We start from the raw sequence: 13,554 nt of genomic DNA, 5'->3' as shown, positions 1-13,554 counted from the left end.
GCACATTGAAAGGGCTATTAGCTATGCAAATGTCAAATTATCTCAGATTTGAGCAAAGTTGACCACATAATGACTCTGTTAAAAGGTACTTATCATCAGACACTTGCGCTTAGAGAAACTTGCCTCAGTAACTCTGAAAGGAGAGAAAAGGTAGTTAAACTGATCCTTCCTAAGGTAGAGGGCTATTTTTATTTTCTCAGGTAAACTCCAGTGGTTTTGAATGGTTGTCAAATGTTCCCCGGACTTGGGCAGAAGTCATCTGTTCAATAAGAAAGATGGATACTATAGGAATGTGTTTTCAAATCTGCATTTCCACTTACAGTGAAGCATTCCATAATCATTGGACCTTGGCACAATCAAGAATATACTGCCTCTCTCAGCCTAACTGCTATCAACTGGCACAAGATTTACCTTTCTAATTGATGAACAGCTTTCTTAATCATCTCTGAGTAGTCATACTGATGTTCTCTGGCCCTTGCAGTTTAAAGTGTCTAAAGATCAGCCTGCCTGTGGAATTAAGTGGCTCTATTATTCTAGAGCTTTCTGTTTAGTTTCCACTTGAAAAAGCAGAAACTTTTCTGAAGTTATTTGGAAGACTTTTAAACTAAGGATGATTAAATATTTATTTTATACTCCTGTTTTAGATTTACCTAAAGTTTTAAGGGAGTGGATGCTCAATGTTTGGATTATGCTATTCATATCTGCTAAAATTAAGGAGGATAAAAATATACTCAGCATTTGTGGGGCAGTAATGTAATGATGCTGTATTTTACTGTAGTGACAACAGAAATGTGATATCTGTTAGGGGGTTATTCATATCTTCTATTTTCCTACTTCATCCTCATGTCTTTTATACCATCATGTTTTAAAACAGAAAAAAAATTAATTACGTTATACCAAGGAATTATAAATGTAATTATAAATTGCAAATATATAGAGAAAAATGCAACAAAATAATGCCTCTGTCCTAATTATCCAAAAGCAAGTATCTATTGAGCCTCTACTAAGTGTCAAGTAATGGCTAGATCCCAGGGATGAATCAGTGAATAAGATAGTCAGTGCCTCTTCTCATGAAACTGAGGTGCCAGAGGGATAAAAAAACTGTTAAACAAGAAAGCAAGCAAATATGTAAACAGAAAATAATTATGAGTCTTGATTGGATCTGTGAAGGAAGTAAAGAAGACACAGAAATAGAGAATGTTAGGGGAGAACTGAGGTCAGGAGTGATTTCTCTGAGATGGTGATACTTAAGCTCAGACTTGAGTGATTAAAAAGGGGAGGAGACGCTAAGCGTATTTCAAACAAAAGAAACAGCAGATACAAGAACACTGGAGTAGGAAAGAGCTAAACATGTTCAAGGGATTGAAAGAAAATCAGTGTACTGGCACCAAGGGGACAAGAGTGAGACTAGTACAAAGTGAGGATGATTATACATGACCAAGATGATAAGCAGCCTCTCAAAGATCACTGCAAGGATAATCTTTGCTAAGTTTGGAACGTGATATGTTCTTTATGATTTTTAAAATAAGTTTATCAAAATGCCTAAGAAACATCATCCAAATCACTATATATAGAGAGAGAGACACACACTCACATTCATACATATATGTAAACATAAACTTAAGAGCAGAATATATAGCAGCAAGTCAAAAGAGGTCAATTGTAATGATATAATTTATGCTTATATTTTTCTACTATAACTTCAATAAACAAAAAATTCTTTCTTTAACTTTCATGATAGTAAACTCTTCTGGTTTCCCTCCCAACCTCTTGAAACAACTCTGTCTTCTTTGTGAGATACTTATTTTTTTATCTCTTCTAGTTAACTCATTTTCCACATACCACTACATATATTCTCCTTGGCAATCCATAATTCCTTGATCTCGGTTTTCAACTCTTCGTTAATCACTCCCAAATTTCTGTCCTCAATCCCGGTTTCTCTTCTGAGGCTGAGACACATATCCCACTGCACAATTGCTGTATCCATATCGATGTCATCTCTGTCTATATCTATATATCTATATCTCTATACTACAGGAATCTGAAGCTCCGTGTTTCCCAAAATCATCTCATCCCCTTCTCCCACTCAACCAGCCATTTTTATACACCTTGTTTTGCCTTCCTGTCTATACACATAGCTGCAAAATCTACCTGGTTATCCAAGCAACACTTAAGTGTCACTCTTAACCTTCCTTCTTTATTAAGTTAAGTTAGACAATATAGTCCTTAGATATGACTTCCTAAATTTCCTTCAACATCATCCTGTTTTTTAATAGCACAAATTCCCGGCTCATTTCTGTAGCTTACGCAGCCCTTCCTAACATCCCCTTTGCTTTCTTCTACAGCCACATCTCCTTCTACCACCCTCCGCTCTACTCTCCATTCAGACTGTTGTTCCTTGATCTTTTCTCCTCCAGGTTTTCATATTTCTCTCCCTAGATTAATTCAGTATCTCCTCCTCCACTCAACCTGCATTCTCTTTCATGGAACTCATCCCTCAGGTCTCAAAGGCATACCAGTCCTCCGCCTCTATCCCAGATCTAGTCGGATTCTACTCCTCTATGTTTTCAGAGCAATACATACTTTCACTAGGGTAGTGCTTACCACTGTGCTAAATAAACCCATGTGTTTGTCATCTTCTAATATACGTCAAACAAGATGAGAGGAGGGGCATTTCTATCCCCAGTGCAAAGTAGAGTAAATGTTGAGTGTGTGGAATATAGCAACACTTAAAAATATATCTGCTAAGTGAGAACTGAATGTATAGTCCCTATGATATCCTAGGCACTGTGCTATCTGCAAAACAAAGATAGATAGCTTATGCCCTCAAGTTACAAATAAACTGATCTCTACAATATATGGTGAAAAGTGCAAAAAAGAGGCATGCACAGAGTCATATGGCAATATGTATTTTGAATTAATAAACATGTATTAGCACTTTCTGTGTAATAGACACAATTCTATTTACATTACTATGATGTATATATTAATGATAACACTCATTTTGTAAATGTGTAAACTCAAAAGAATATAAATTGGCCCAAGCGCATGTTGCTAGTAAGCTGAGATTTGAACAGAGGTAGCCTAGCTCCAGAATCTATTATCTCAACTGTGATGCTGTACTGCCTCTCCCACTGAAGGGGTCTCCTCAACATAACAATTTGATAATACACTTCTTCTTTCACATGGAAAAGCATTATATATAATGAGGCTACAGAACAATGTGGCAAAGAAAGACTGGCTCTATTTTCTGTGAGAAGTTTGTTGAGATTTCCCCTCCACCCAATAACAATTTCAGAGTGTGCTTTTTTTTTTTTAATCTGTTTAGAACAGTCCACCAAAAATATACTATTAAAAATATCACCTACAATAGATCTTGATTGTTATATGTTACAATATGATATTTACTGCTGTATATACTGCTTGGAAAAAATACTTATTTTGATAAATATCTATACTATATTCTAAAAATATTCTAAAAATATATATAGTTGCTAGTTGTTTCCATGAATATAAACTAATTTACAAAAAATAAAGAAAAACTTGCCAAATTGCCACCCTGCATCATTTATTGGCTATACTGAGCATTATCGCAGTTACCTTGATAGGTTATATAAACATATAAGAATGCTAGGCTCTTAAACAGAGGGCTGTAATGTAAGGGATTGGAACTGCCATCTGTCATGGGAAAAAGAAAAAGAAAAACAAAGTTCTTTGTTTTCTAGCATGCATAATTAACAGCATTTCTACCTAATAAGAATAAAAGAAACTATGTAGAACAAATAAAATCTAATATTCTAAATAATTTATAATTGCTTTGAGGGGAAAGTAACTTTATATACCTTAAAAGTAGTATTGGTATATATTTTAAACCTACAAATTTACCACAAATTTTAGCAGAAAAAAATATAAATGATGAAGTGAGGATATTTATAAAGTTGTGATCAATCAGTTGAAGTCAGTTTATGAAGAAATCAAGCTGTTCACTGGTATTTAAAATTTGTGAACAAATGTTAATTACTATCCAAGGTGCCAGATTCTCCACTTACATTAATTACTAATAAATTACACATTCATATAAAGTTCACTTTCCCAAAACCAAGGAGGTAATGTAATATCAAACTCACTAAATCATATAGTGCTGGTAACAGCATGAAAAAAATAAAATGAGGTTTACATTTCAGAAACTGACTAAAGAAGGCAAGCCATATTTTTTCTTGCATGGAAGAGAGTTATTTGGTTATTTTAGTCAAGTTATTTTTGAAGTTCCAAATTGAAAGATTATCTTATATATGACATTTCCTTAATAAAGACTTTTTGGTATTTTGGTAAGTGATCTGCAATACGTACTACCTCACACAGATATCTGTGGCCAGAGCTGTTAAAACTGATCTATATTTCTACTTTAAATTCCCTAAGCAGCTGCTTATCATGCTTAATACTACCATTATTTCTACCACAGTATTTTACATGTACGTGTATGTGCAGAGGAAAATTCATATATTTAATAACTCTTAACGTTTCATTCCTGAACCCTTCAAGATCCTCACATTAAATTTCAATTAGTTTGGGTGTTGCTTTGTTTCTCAGTTTAGCCAGTGATTAAGCTGACTTGACAGAATCAATGAGATACTTATTCCAAATAGGCAAAGACTGTGTCTTATGGGCACTAGATATTTGTCTGTTGGAAACATGAGATTTAGGTACTTGATAGAGCTTCTTAATACTCTCCTGTTATTAGGCAGCCCTTGCATTCAGTTTTCTTCCTGCATAAGTGACATATGGCCCTAGGTGTATCTTACTGTGGATCGCATCATCAGTAAAAGGGTATTGTCTCCTTCTTCTTTAGAAAAAAAAGATTGCTCTTATTGCCAACCTAGAAATGGAGGGCAGGGCAGAGGTTCTCCTCCGTTTTACTTCTCCCCTATGCTCAGATGCATAAAAACTAAGACCCACTATTGAAAATCTATTCCCTAGTTCTGTTATTCCATTTTGAAGATGAGTGATACAACCTAAGATCATTCTTATAAAGAAGGAAAGTGGACATTTACAACATAAGCCAAACACTTAAATGTGGTTTGCCGAAACTATTCTGGAACTGGAATTTGAGAAAGAGAATCCACTTTGTCCCCCTGTTTTGTTGAATCAAGCTAAGAGCCCTATGTGGTAGGTCTTCGTGTCTCTATTTTAACGGGTAAAGGGCATGAGCCTCAAATTTCAAATAACTTTTCCAAGGTCTCACTTCAGGTAAGTGGTGAAACTGATATTTAAGCCTATGTCCATCCAAATCCAAAACTGTTGCCCCTTTTGTTTTACCAGGCTGCCATCTAACTTGCCACATGTACTCATGGCCAGGGAGTATTTATAGCTAAAGGAAAAAAACTAAGGGTGGAAATATGGCCAGGGAGATTGTGGAAATGTGTGTTCAGTCACAGTTTCTTATTTAACGTCATTGCAAATAAATGTGTCTGGTGAGAATCAGAGTCAGACTGACAAAGAAGTCAGTATTTCTAACCTCAAGGTATTTAACTGTAACATATAAATGAAAGATATCTAAAGAAACATTTCCAGCAGATCAAGTATTTAATAAGAAAGTGATTTTCCAGTAATGTAGTTATGAACTAGGAATATAGACATTTGGCCTAAGCTTTATTTTTATTATGTCAATTGTCAAATGATTTGGTGTAATAAAGTGTTCAGTTATATCAATCTTGTGTTCATTTTATTTATGTGTTCATCTATTCATTCATTTCTTTTTCAGGAAGCATAGCCATCATTGTGCCTCTCGTCCTCCTGGTGACTTTGATAACCACCTTGGTAATTGGTTTAGTGCTTTGTAAAAGAAAAAGAAGGTAAGATGCAATGTTCTAGACCAACAGTAAATAAATTACACAAATAGTTACAGAAACTGATTTAAGAAAATTTCTTAAAGTATGATTTACATATTCCAACTGCAGAATTCTGTGTTTTTTGAACCATTTTATCCCTCTACTTCATTTTAAGTGATTATAATTTAGACAACCTTTCCTTATGTTATATTGATGGAATGGCTGCATTTGCGTATTCCAACAAAAATAACAAGGGAGTTATTAAACATTCAATAGAATTTTACATTTGTGGTAGTTTTTCCTTGGAACAGCAAGGGCCTCTAAAGAGCATTTTATAATATTAATGTGTAAGATTAGTAATGTCAATAAAATGATAATGACTATGTATTGTGTGTCACAAATTGTGCATTTTATTCACAAATTACATATTTGTTGATTTTATATATTACTGGAAGTATCATTATTTCAACTTATATGAATATGCAGTCAAAAGATCTATAAGGAGTGAGTTGTCTGTGGGGTTATTATCTGGAAGCTAGAGTTTGTGAGTCAGTTTTTGAATTATGTAAAAGAGGATTTTAGCCACATGACTTGAGGATGGAAAGTTTATCACTGTTTTTTTATAGACGTTTTTCAGGAACGAAAGGGAAAAAGTAGAATTTTAAAGGGCAATCGATTAGTGAATATTCAGTTTCAACTAATGTGGTATTAGCTATTTACAAGGAATATGTTCCAAGTGCATTTTTTATTGTTAAATCTAAATAATTTGGGAAAATCATGTATTACATTCAGAGTTTTTGTTCCTCTGTGAATCAATAAATGTCATTTATTTTCAGTGTATTTTATTTAAGAATGTTCCATCAGTTATATTAAAATGTCATTAAATCTACAAATACGACAGTTTCATGCACCACACTGTGATATTTAGACAACTCACACAATGATCACTTATTCTAGGACAAAAACTATAAGAAGACAACCTATTATCAATGGAGGAATAAACGTAGAAATTGGCAATCCATCTTACAACATGTACGAGGTGGATCATGATCACAGCGACGGAGGTCTTTTAGATCCTGGCTTTATGGTAGATCCAGCGAAGGTAAAGTGTTAAGATGACGGACCGTGAGCACTAACATTCTTGAGTCATTTCTCTATAAAATGGTTCTGAATTTCATCATTATTTCTATTATCTGAAGTTAGATTAAAGAACTTTAGGATGCATTGAATTTTATAGTCTCTTCTAAAGAAAAAATAAAATTACGGACTGCATTCACCTGAAGCATGAAGTTAATGTAACGTGTTTTGGAAAATAGCATTTATTCATTCAGTTAGTTTATAAACATAGCTTATTTAAAATAATATCTTATTCAAATGTGTTGAGGTGCTGGCACATCTAAATATACAGCCTAGTGTAAAATTACTGATTTATTTTTAATAACAAAAAGAGTACAGTATTTCATTGCCAAAATAAGTACTTTATTTCCAGTAATGTTTTATTGAAGAGTCCACTAAGCTGTGTCCTTGGATTTGTTTGTAATCAAATCACTTTTAACAATATTTTTCTACCTATTATAATATCCTTCTTATTGATTTGAGACATACCATTGACATATATAGCCTAAAAATCCACAGTCTTTTTTTAGTTTCTATTAGTTCATATTACTGAATGCTCAGTTTGGAAGCTTTCATAAGAAATAGATAAATGATACAACTATCTAGATAAACTTGTAAAGATTCCCTTCACTGTATAATCGGAATATTTTGCATGATAATTATAGAATATTTTAAGAGCATCAATTGAATTAATGAATTAAGAGCATCAATTTGCTAGGATGGTATGATTTTTCTTAGCTTATTTGTTCATTCATTAAATGGTTATTTATATTCTGATATATTAAAGGTATTTTGTCCAAAATGCACCATAATATTAAATAATCACAACAATCACATGGCTTTGCACTCATAGCAACAACTGTTCCCAAAGAAACTGAATAGGTCCCATATATTCAATCTAGTTCTGAATCCACGGCCAGACTGTCTAAGCCTAAAATTGGTGGTCTGAAACTGAAGAAGTATTCATTTCTATGAAAAGAAATCAATCATTATTGCATAGATAAGTTTTTACCCTATCAGAAGATATTGTATACTTTTTTTCCTCATTAGAAATAATTTTTTAGTTACTCTAAATTATTAATTCAGTTACTAACTCCTACATTTGAAGTTGTTTGTGAAATACACCCTGGTAACCTGTTTCAGTGTTTTGTACTTGAAATTGAAAAACTAAACATACTGTGCATGTCATTTGATAATTTATAAAGGAGAAAGATATCTTAAATAGTAGACTTCTCATATTCTATGAATTTTTCTTAGGAATAAAATACAGTGTCTGTAAATATAACATGAACTGATGAGGCTATACCTTATACACTTTTTATGAGCAGGAGAGTTCTCATTTTCCCCATCATTTTATTTCTAGTGATAGAACTAAGCCTATTTTGGATACTTACAGGGAATAGCTTTTTAATATTCCATTTAATTTTTAAAATATTTACTCTAGGAAGATAAAACTATGCTTCAGTGCCCCTCAAATATATTTTTAATGTATTTAGCAAATAACATACAGTAAATATTTATTTACTAATTTTCTGACTGATTGACCAAAATTACATTAAATGTGACTTGGATGGCTGATTCTAGCTGACTCCTGATGTTTGAAATGTAAATATGAATTGTTGCCTAAGAAGTAACTGCAGAAAATACATTTATAGGTATAGACGATTTTGAAAAGCAGGTAGCCACACCAAAGCAACCTTCATGATGAAGTGTTTTTCATAGAGTATTCACTTGTTACAATGGTTTGATATATTCATGATGTGATCAAATACAAATTGCATTACACATAAAGAAGATTTTTGTGGAATATTTTCATTATTTTCAAAATGGGTAAAATTTCTCCTTCAGTGGTACATTAGAAATCAAAAGAATTGAAATAATAAATTTTATTATAAAAAGATTTGTCTATGGAGGCAATCACAGAATAGTTTGAAGAGTTCATAATAGGGGAATTAGTATCTATTGGTTTTATACAAATTCATCTCAATCCTTACTTAGATTGTTTTTAATACCTTCTAAATGAGACCTTTGTGGGGGAAAATAAAGAGGCAATATTGACCTGATTTTATATTTAAAATTTTTTTCCTGGGACCTTTGCCCTTGATGATCATTCACTGTTTAGAGTTGATAGTTACAATTTTGAAAAATATGTATGTTCATTAATATTTTAATATTCTTCAACTTTTCATCTAGCTTTTTAAATTCCTTTTTGGTCACTAATAACTATTCATTCTATCATGAATATGAGTATACCAGAGTGACTTATTATGCCCTTAGACCCAAGAAAGTCTAAAAGTCTAAAGCCATTGCTCTTGCACAGAGTTTAGTGAGCCAATCTGATTACTAATTAATTTGCTTTAAACTAGAGAGTCAGATTTAACAAAAAACAGATAATTTGTTTTGATATATCGAATTTTTAATTTGATTTGTATATTCTAAAAATATAGAGGTCATGAACCTTTAATTAGAACCAGTAAGATAAATATTTGAGTTTACAGAATGGGCTCCTATCAGAACTTTTCAAAGTGACAAACCTTAAGTGAGGGAGGCTGATGCATTTTTCATAGGACCGATAGCAACAATACGCTTTTTGGGGGGAGAGAATGAAGTTAAATAAATAATGGAGGTTTCTAGGTGAATGGTATGTCTATAAGTAAGCTAAACTAAGAGTAATGTCTACTGTGAATCACAGATCTAATATTAATAGTTATTTCATAAATTATTGAAACTACCATGAACACATTGTTGATGCCCCAGGGCTGAAGAATATATCTTATTTTTATGACTTAACATGAGTTTATGTCAATGAAAACAGTTCCATGATATTAGATCAGAAACTAAAATTCTCTATTTACACACAGCCCAGGTATATAGGGGGAGGGACCAGTGCTTTCAAGCTTCCACACACAGCGCTGCCCAGCTACCTAAACTCTGATTTGAAAGGACCACTAACCGCTGGGGTGAGAGAAAATTCATTATTCCATATCCATTCCATCACAGAACTCCTCACAATCAAAGATGATTACTCGACTTAGATAGGGGCTTATCCTTAATGATTTTTTAATTAACAAAAGATTTCAAAACAGCATTAAAATTGGGGGCTTAAGTGTCCTGCATATGCAAGATTATATATGAAACGTTATTTTCGGCAAGTTATTCAGTAGAAATATCTCTTCTTCTAAATTTGAAAATTTTAAAGCTCCTTAACAGTAAACATGAGCATTTGCTATTGTTAGAACAGAAATCTCTAGCCAGAAATTTAAGCTGAATAGTTTAAATTTATGTTTGACTTGGTTTATTTTCTATTAAGACGCTTTGTTTAGTATATACAAATTTGATATCCTTTTAAATAAAAATATAATACAAAATGTGGCATTATATGGAGAAATTAGAAATGGTGTATGAAACCATTCTTGAAAACTTTTTAAGTAACTAGTTTCTAGAGAAAGGTGCTTTGTCTAAAGTTATATGGTTCATATTGGAAGGAAGAGAGATTAAAGACAGGTATCAAGATTCTTAGGATTGATCTCACCCTTGTACCTCTCTCCCATCAACTGTTTTTCATTCTCATTTTTTTATCATGTTTGTCTCATTTGCATGGCTCAAAAAATATAATATTTCTTTGTTATGACTAAGATTTAACGTTCTATTTTGGAAAGACAAAATTTTAAAAAACCAACTAGGTAACAATCTCAGGTTAAGTTGCAACTATTAAAATAATAAACATTGTATATGTTTTTCAAATGAAAGAGATCATTTCTGCATATCTCAATGCTACCTCAAAGTGATGCAAGTATCTATGAAACTTAGAATGACTGTGTCCTTCACAATTCTTTAGAAGAATCCAAAAATATTTCCAATAATAAGTACATAGAGATTGTTTGAAGCAAAAATACTGTCTTTATTTTTTAAAGTTTACACAACTAATGTAGTTTACTTTCATTTTTCTTTGTTTTTTTTTTTTTTAATTTCATATTGAAAAATTAAAAGCACCAAGCAGTTAGATGACCAAGCAAAAAGATGGCAGCACATCTTTCCTGCCACTGCAATAGCATTAAGGGGAGAAAGCATGGACTGGAAATAAGACAATCTGGTTTAATGTTCTGTACTTTTAAATAAAGTCGCAGTGAATATAGCTTTCATGAAGACTTCTTCAGGCTTTCAATATTATGTCAAAGCTCCCCTTAGGTTCACAAGTTAACTGAAAAGCATACAATTATGTTTTTATCTAAAACGATGCTAAAGTCGAAGAAAGCCTGTAAACAGAATTTAAATTACATTTATATAATTACTATTTAGTAAGTTAAATGAAATGCATATAAATGTTGTTAACAGTAAAAGATAGACATCATAGAAAATAACAAATTCATGTGGTCAAAACAGGTAATAAAACTATATTTATTTTTCTCCTTCAGCCAACAAATTACTCCAATCCAATATATGCGAAATTGTATATGGATGGGCAAAACTGTCGAAACTCCTTAGGAAGTGTTGATGAAAGGAAAGAACTGCTTCCAAAGAAAATAGAAATTGGGATAAGAGAGACAGTGGCATAATGAGCGGTACCTTTTATATACTGTATAAATGTATAAAATGTAAGGATTACTTTTGTATGTTCCAACAGTATTATACTTGTTTTGGGATCAGCATTACCTCTTCCTTTATCTTTTTTCTGGTCAATTGTTTTCTGAGTTTTCTGGGTTTTATTTTTTGCTGATGACTACTGATTGACCATTTGTATGGTATTTTTATTAAAAAGAACTGCACTACAGTACAATTTACACCAATGCTGCTGATAAGACACACCTTTGAATTTGTTAAAATTAAAAACAACATATTCCTTTGTAGTGTGAATATGAGCAATCTATTTTATATGAACTTTTTTTGGTTCTACTTAATCAACAAAGATAATCTCTGCACTTTTTCATTATACGGTCTGAAAGCTGTAATACAATATCATTTAATTTTCTGTTTAAATTGATGGAAAAATGATTGAATGGTCAACTCTCTTCTTTGTGCCCATTAAGACTAATTCAAACTGCTGAAAATATATAGCCCTCACAAGTTCAGCATAACCAGCTTTGAAATTAGTCTTAGGTTGCCAAGTGAGAATTTTGACAAAAATCCTTTAAAAATTTATAAAAGTAATAATTTGCATGAATACATATGACTACATTTTCCAAAATTTAGTGGACTCTATTGTGATATACTAAAAGTATACACCCTATAAACAATAGTTATATTTAGGTAGTAGAACATAGCAAAATTATAATCAAAAGTGGAAAGAACACACTTGCTATGGGAGAAGACATTTTGTTTTCCCTCAGTCCTGAGGTAAATAGCCAGCCTAGAGCACAACAGGGCATTGGGCACTTATGTCTTAGGAATTTCTTCCCAGTCACGCGCGATTTGTGGAAGATTAACCCAACCCCTTAGCACACAGAACACTAAAGAATACTATGTAAGCACACAAATTGATGACACAATTTCAATTACGTGAATGCATTCTCTGCGAGATCAAAAGGAAGAGGCAAGGCAGCCATTATGGTATAGAGTAATCGGTAAATATTTTCAATATACAATATGACTAATCTATTATTTACCCTATCCAAAATATATTCTTAAGGGACTTTCCAAGTTATGGAAAAACAATTATCTGCCCATAATCAAAGGTGGAGAGTATACATGCTGACCAGTTACTCTGGTACTCTGATTTCTTCTGGTTATACAAAACACATGGACCCCATTTACTTGTCTGTTTTCAGATTTCAGTTGAAACACACATACGATTTATTTAAGTTGTATAAAAAAGTATAGCATTTTTATACAAATATCTTTAAAGGCACAAAAGATTTATTCACAAGGTATGGAGGGCTTTTTGTTCCTCTGATAGACATGACTGACTTTTAGCTGTCATAATGTATTAACAGATGAAATATGTTTGTGGTTGCTCTTTATCCCTTTGTATAAGCATTAAAAAAAAAAAAAACACTGCTGTTTTATAAAGAGACTTTTTGTTGTACTATGTGCATGCATACTACCTATTTCTAAACTTTGCCATATTGAGGCCTTTATAAATGATTGATTTATGTAATACTAGTGCAATTTTGCTTGAAACAATGTTATGCATATCATAAACTTTTCCAGGTTCTTGTTTAAGTACATTTTTTAAATTGAACAGTATTTTTCATTTTGGTTATAATAGTCATTTTGCCTATGTTTCTACAATGAAGTGTTAAAATACTTTATAAAAAACTGTTGACTGGCTTATTTAAATGAAATTCTACATATTTAAGTGCTTGTGTTGGGTAGTTTTTGAAAAGAAAATTATTTTCTTTATGGAGTTTAACGTTCTTAGGAAGTTATTTTAGTAAACATGAGACATAATTTTTGTTGTATCCTTAGGACATACTCCTTGGGGTAGGACTGATTTCATTGCATCATTTTTCAAATCACAATAAGAAGGCATTTCCTCTCTTCGAAGTAGAAGCACATCCTTTACTTTTTCCTTTTCCCTGCCATACATTGCTCATCATGGATGCCATGTTGCAATAGAAAGAAAGATAGGTTATATACACAGTAGTATGACAATTGTGTTGAAATAAGCCAA

At 32.3% G+C, this 13,554-nt stretch overlaps 1 protein-coding gene across 1 annotated transcript in view; it reads left to right on the top strand.

Moving 5' to 3' along the window:
- LRP1B (LDL receptor related protein 1B) overlaps window positions 1-11,730 on the top strand; it is a gene marked incomplete at its 5' end in the record, with an annotated part of 1,526,008 nt that extends 1,514,278 nt beyond the window's left edge. Inside the window, 4 exon segments of the mRNA XM_057550915.1 lie at window positions 5,762-5,852; window positions 6,786-6,930; window positions 9,806-9,904; window positions 11,360-11,730. Of these exon segments, the coding sequence (XP_057406898.1) occupies window positions 5,762-5,852; window positions 6,786-6,930; window positions 9,806-9,904; window positions 11,360-11,500 (476 nt within the window).
- Between the last annotated feature and the right edge of the window lie 1,824 nt (window positions 11,731-13,554).

This window comes from Balaenoptera acutorostrata, chromosome 8 (assembly GCF_949987535.1).
Source record: "Balaenoptera acutorostrata chromosome 8, mBalAcu1.1, whole genome shotgun sequence".
Taxonomy (NCBI): Eukaryota; Metazoa; Chordata; class Mammalia; order Artiodactyla; family Balaenopteridae; genus Balaenoptera; species Balaenoptera acutorostrata.
Note: the sequence above shows the minus strand (reverse complement) of the source record. Positions and strands in the feature narration are given on the sequence as shown.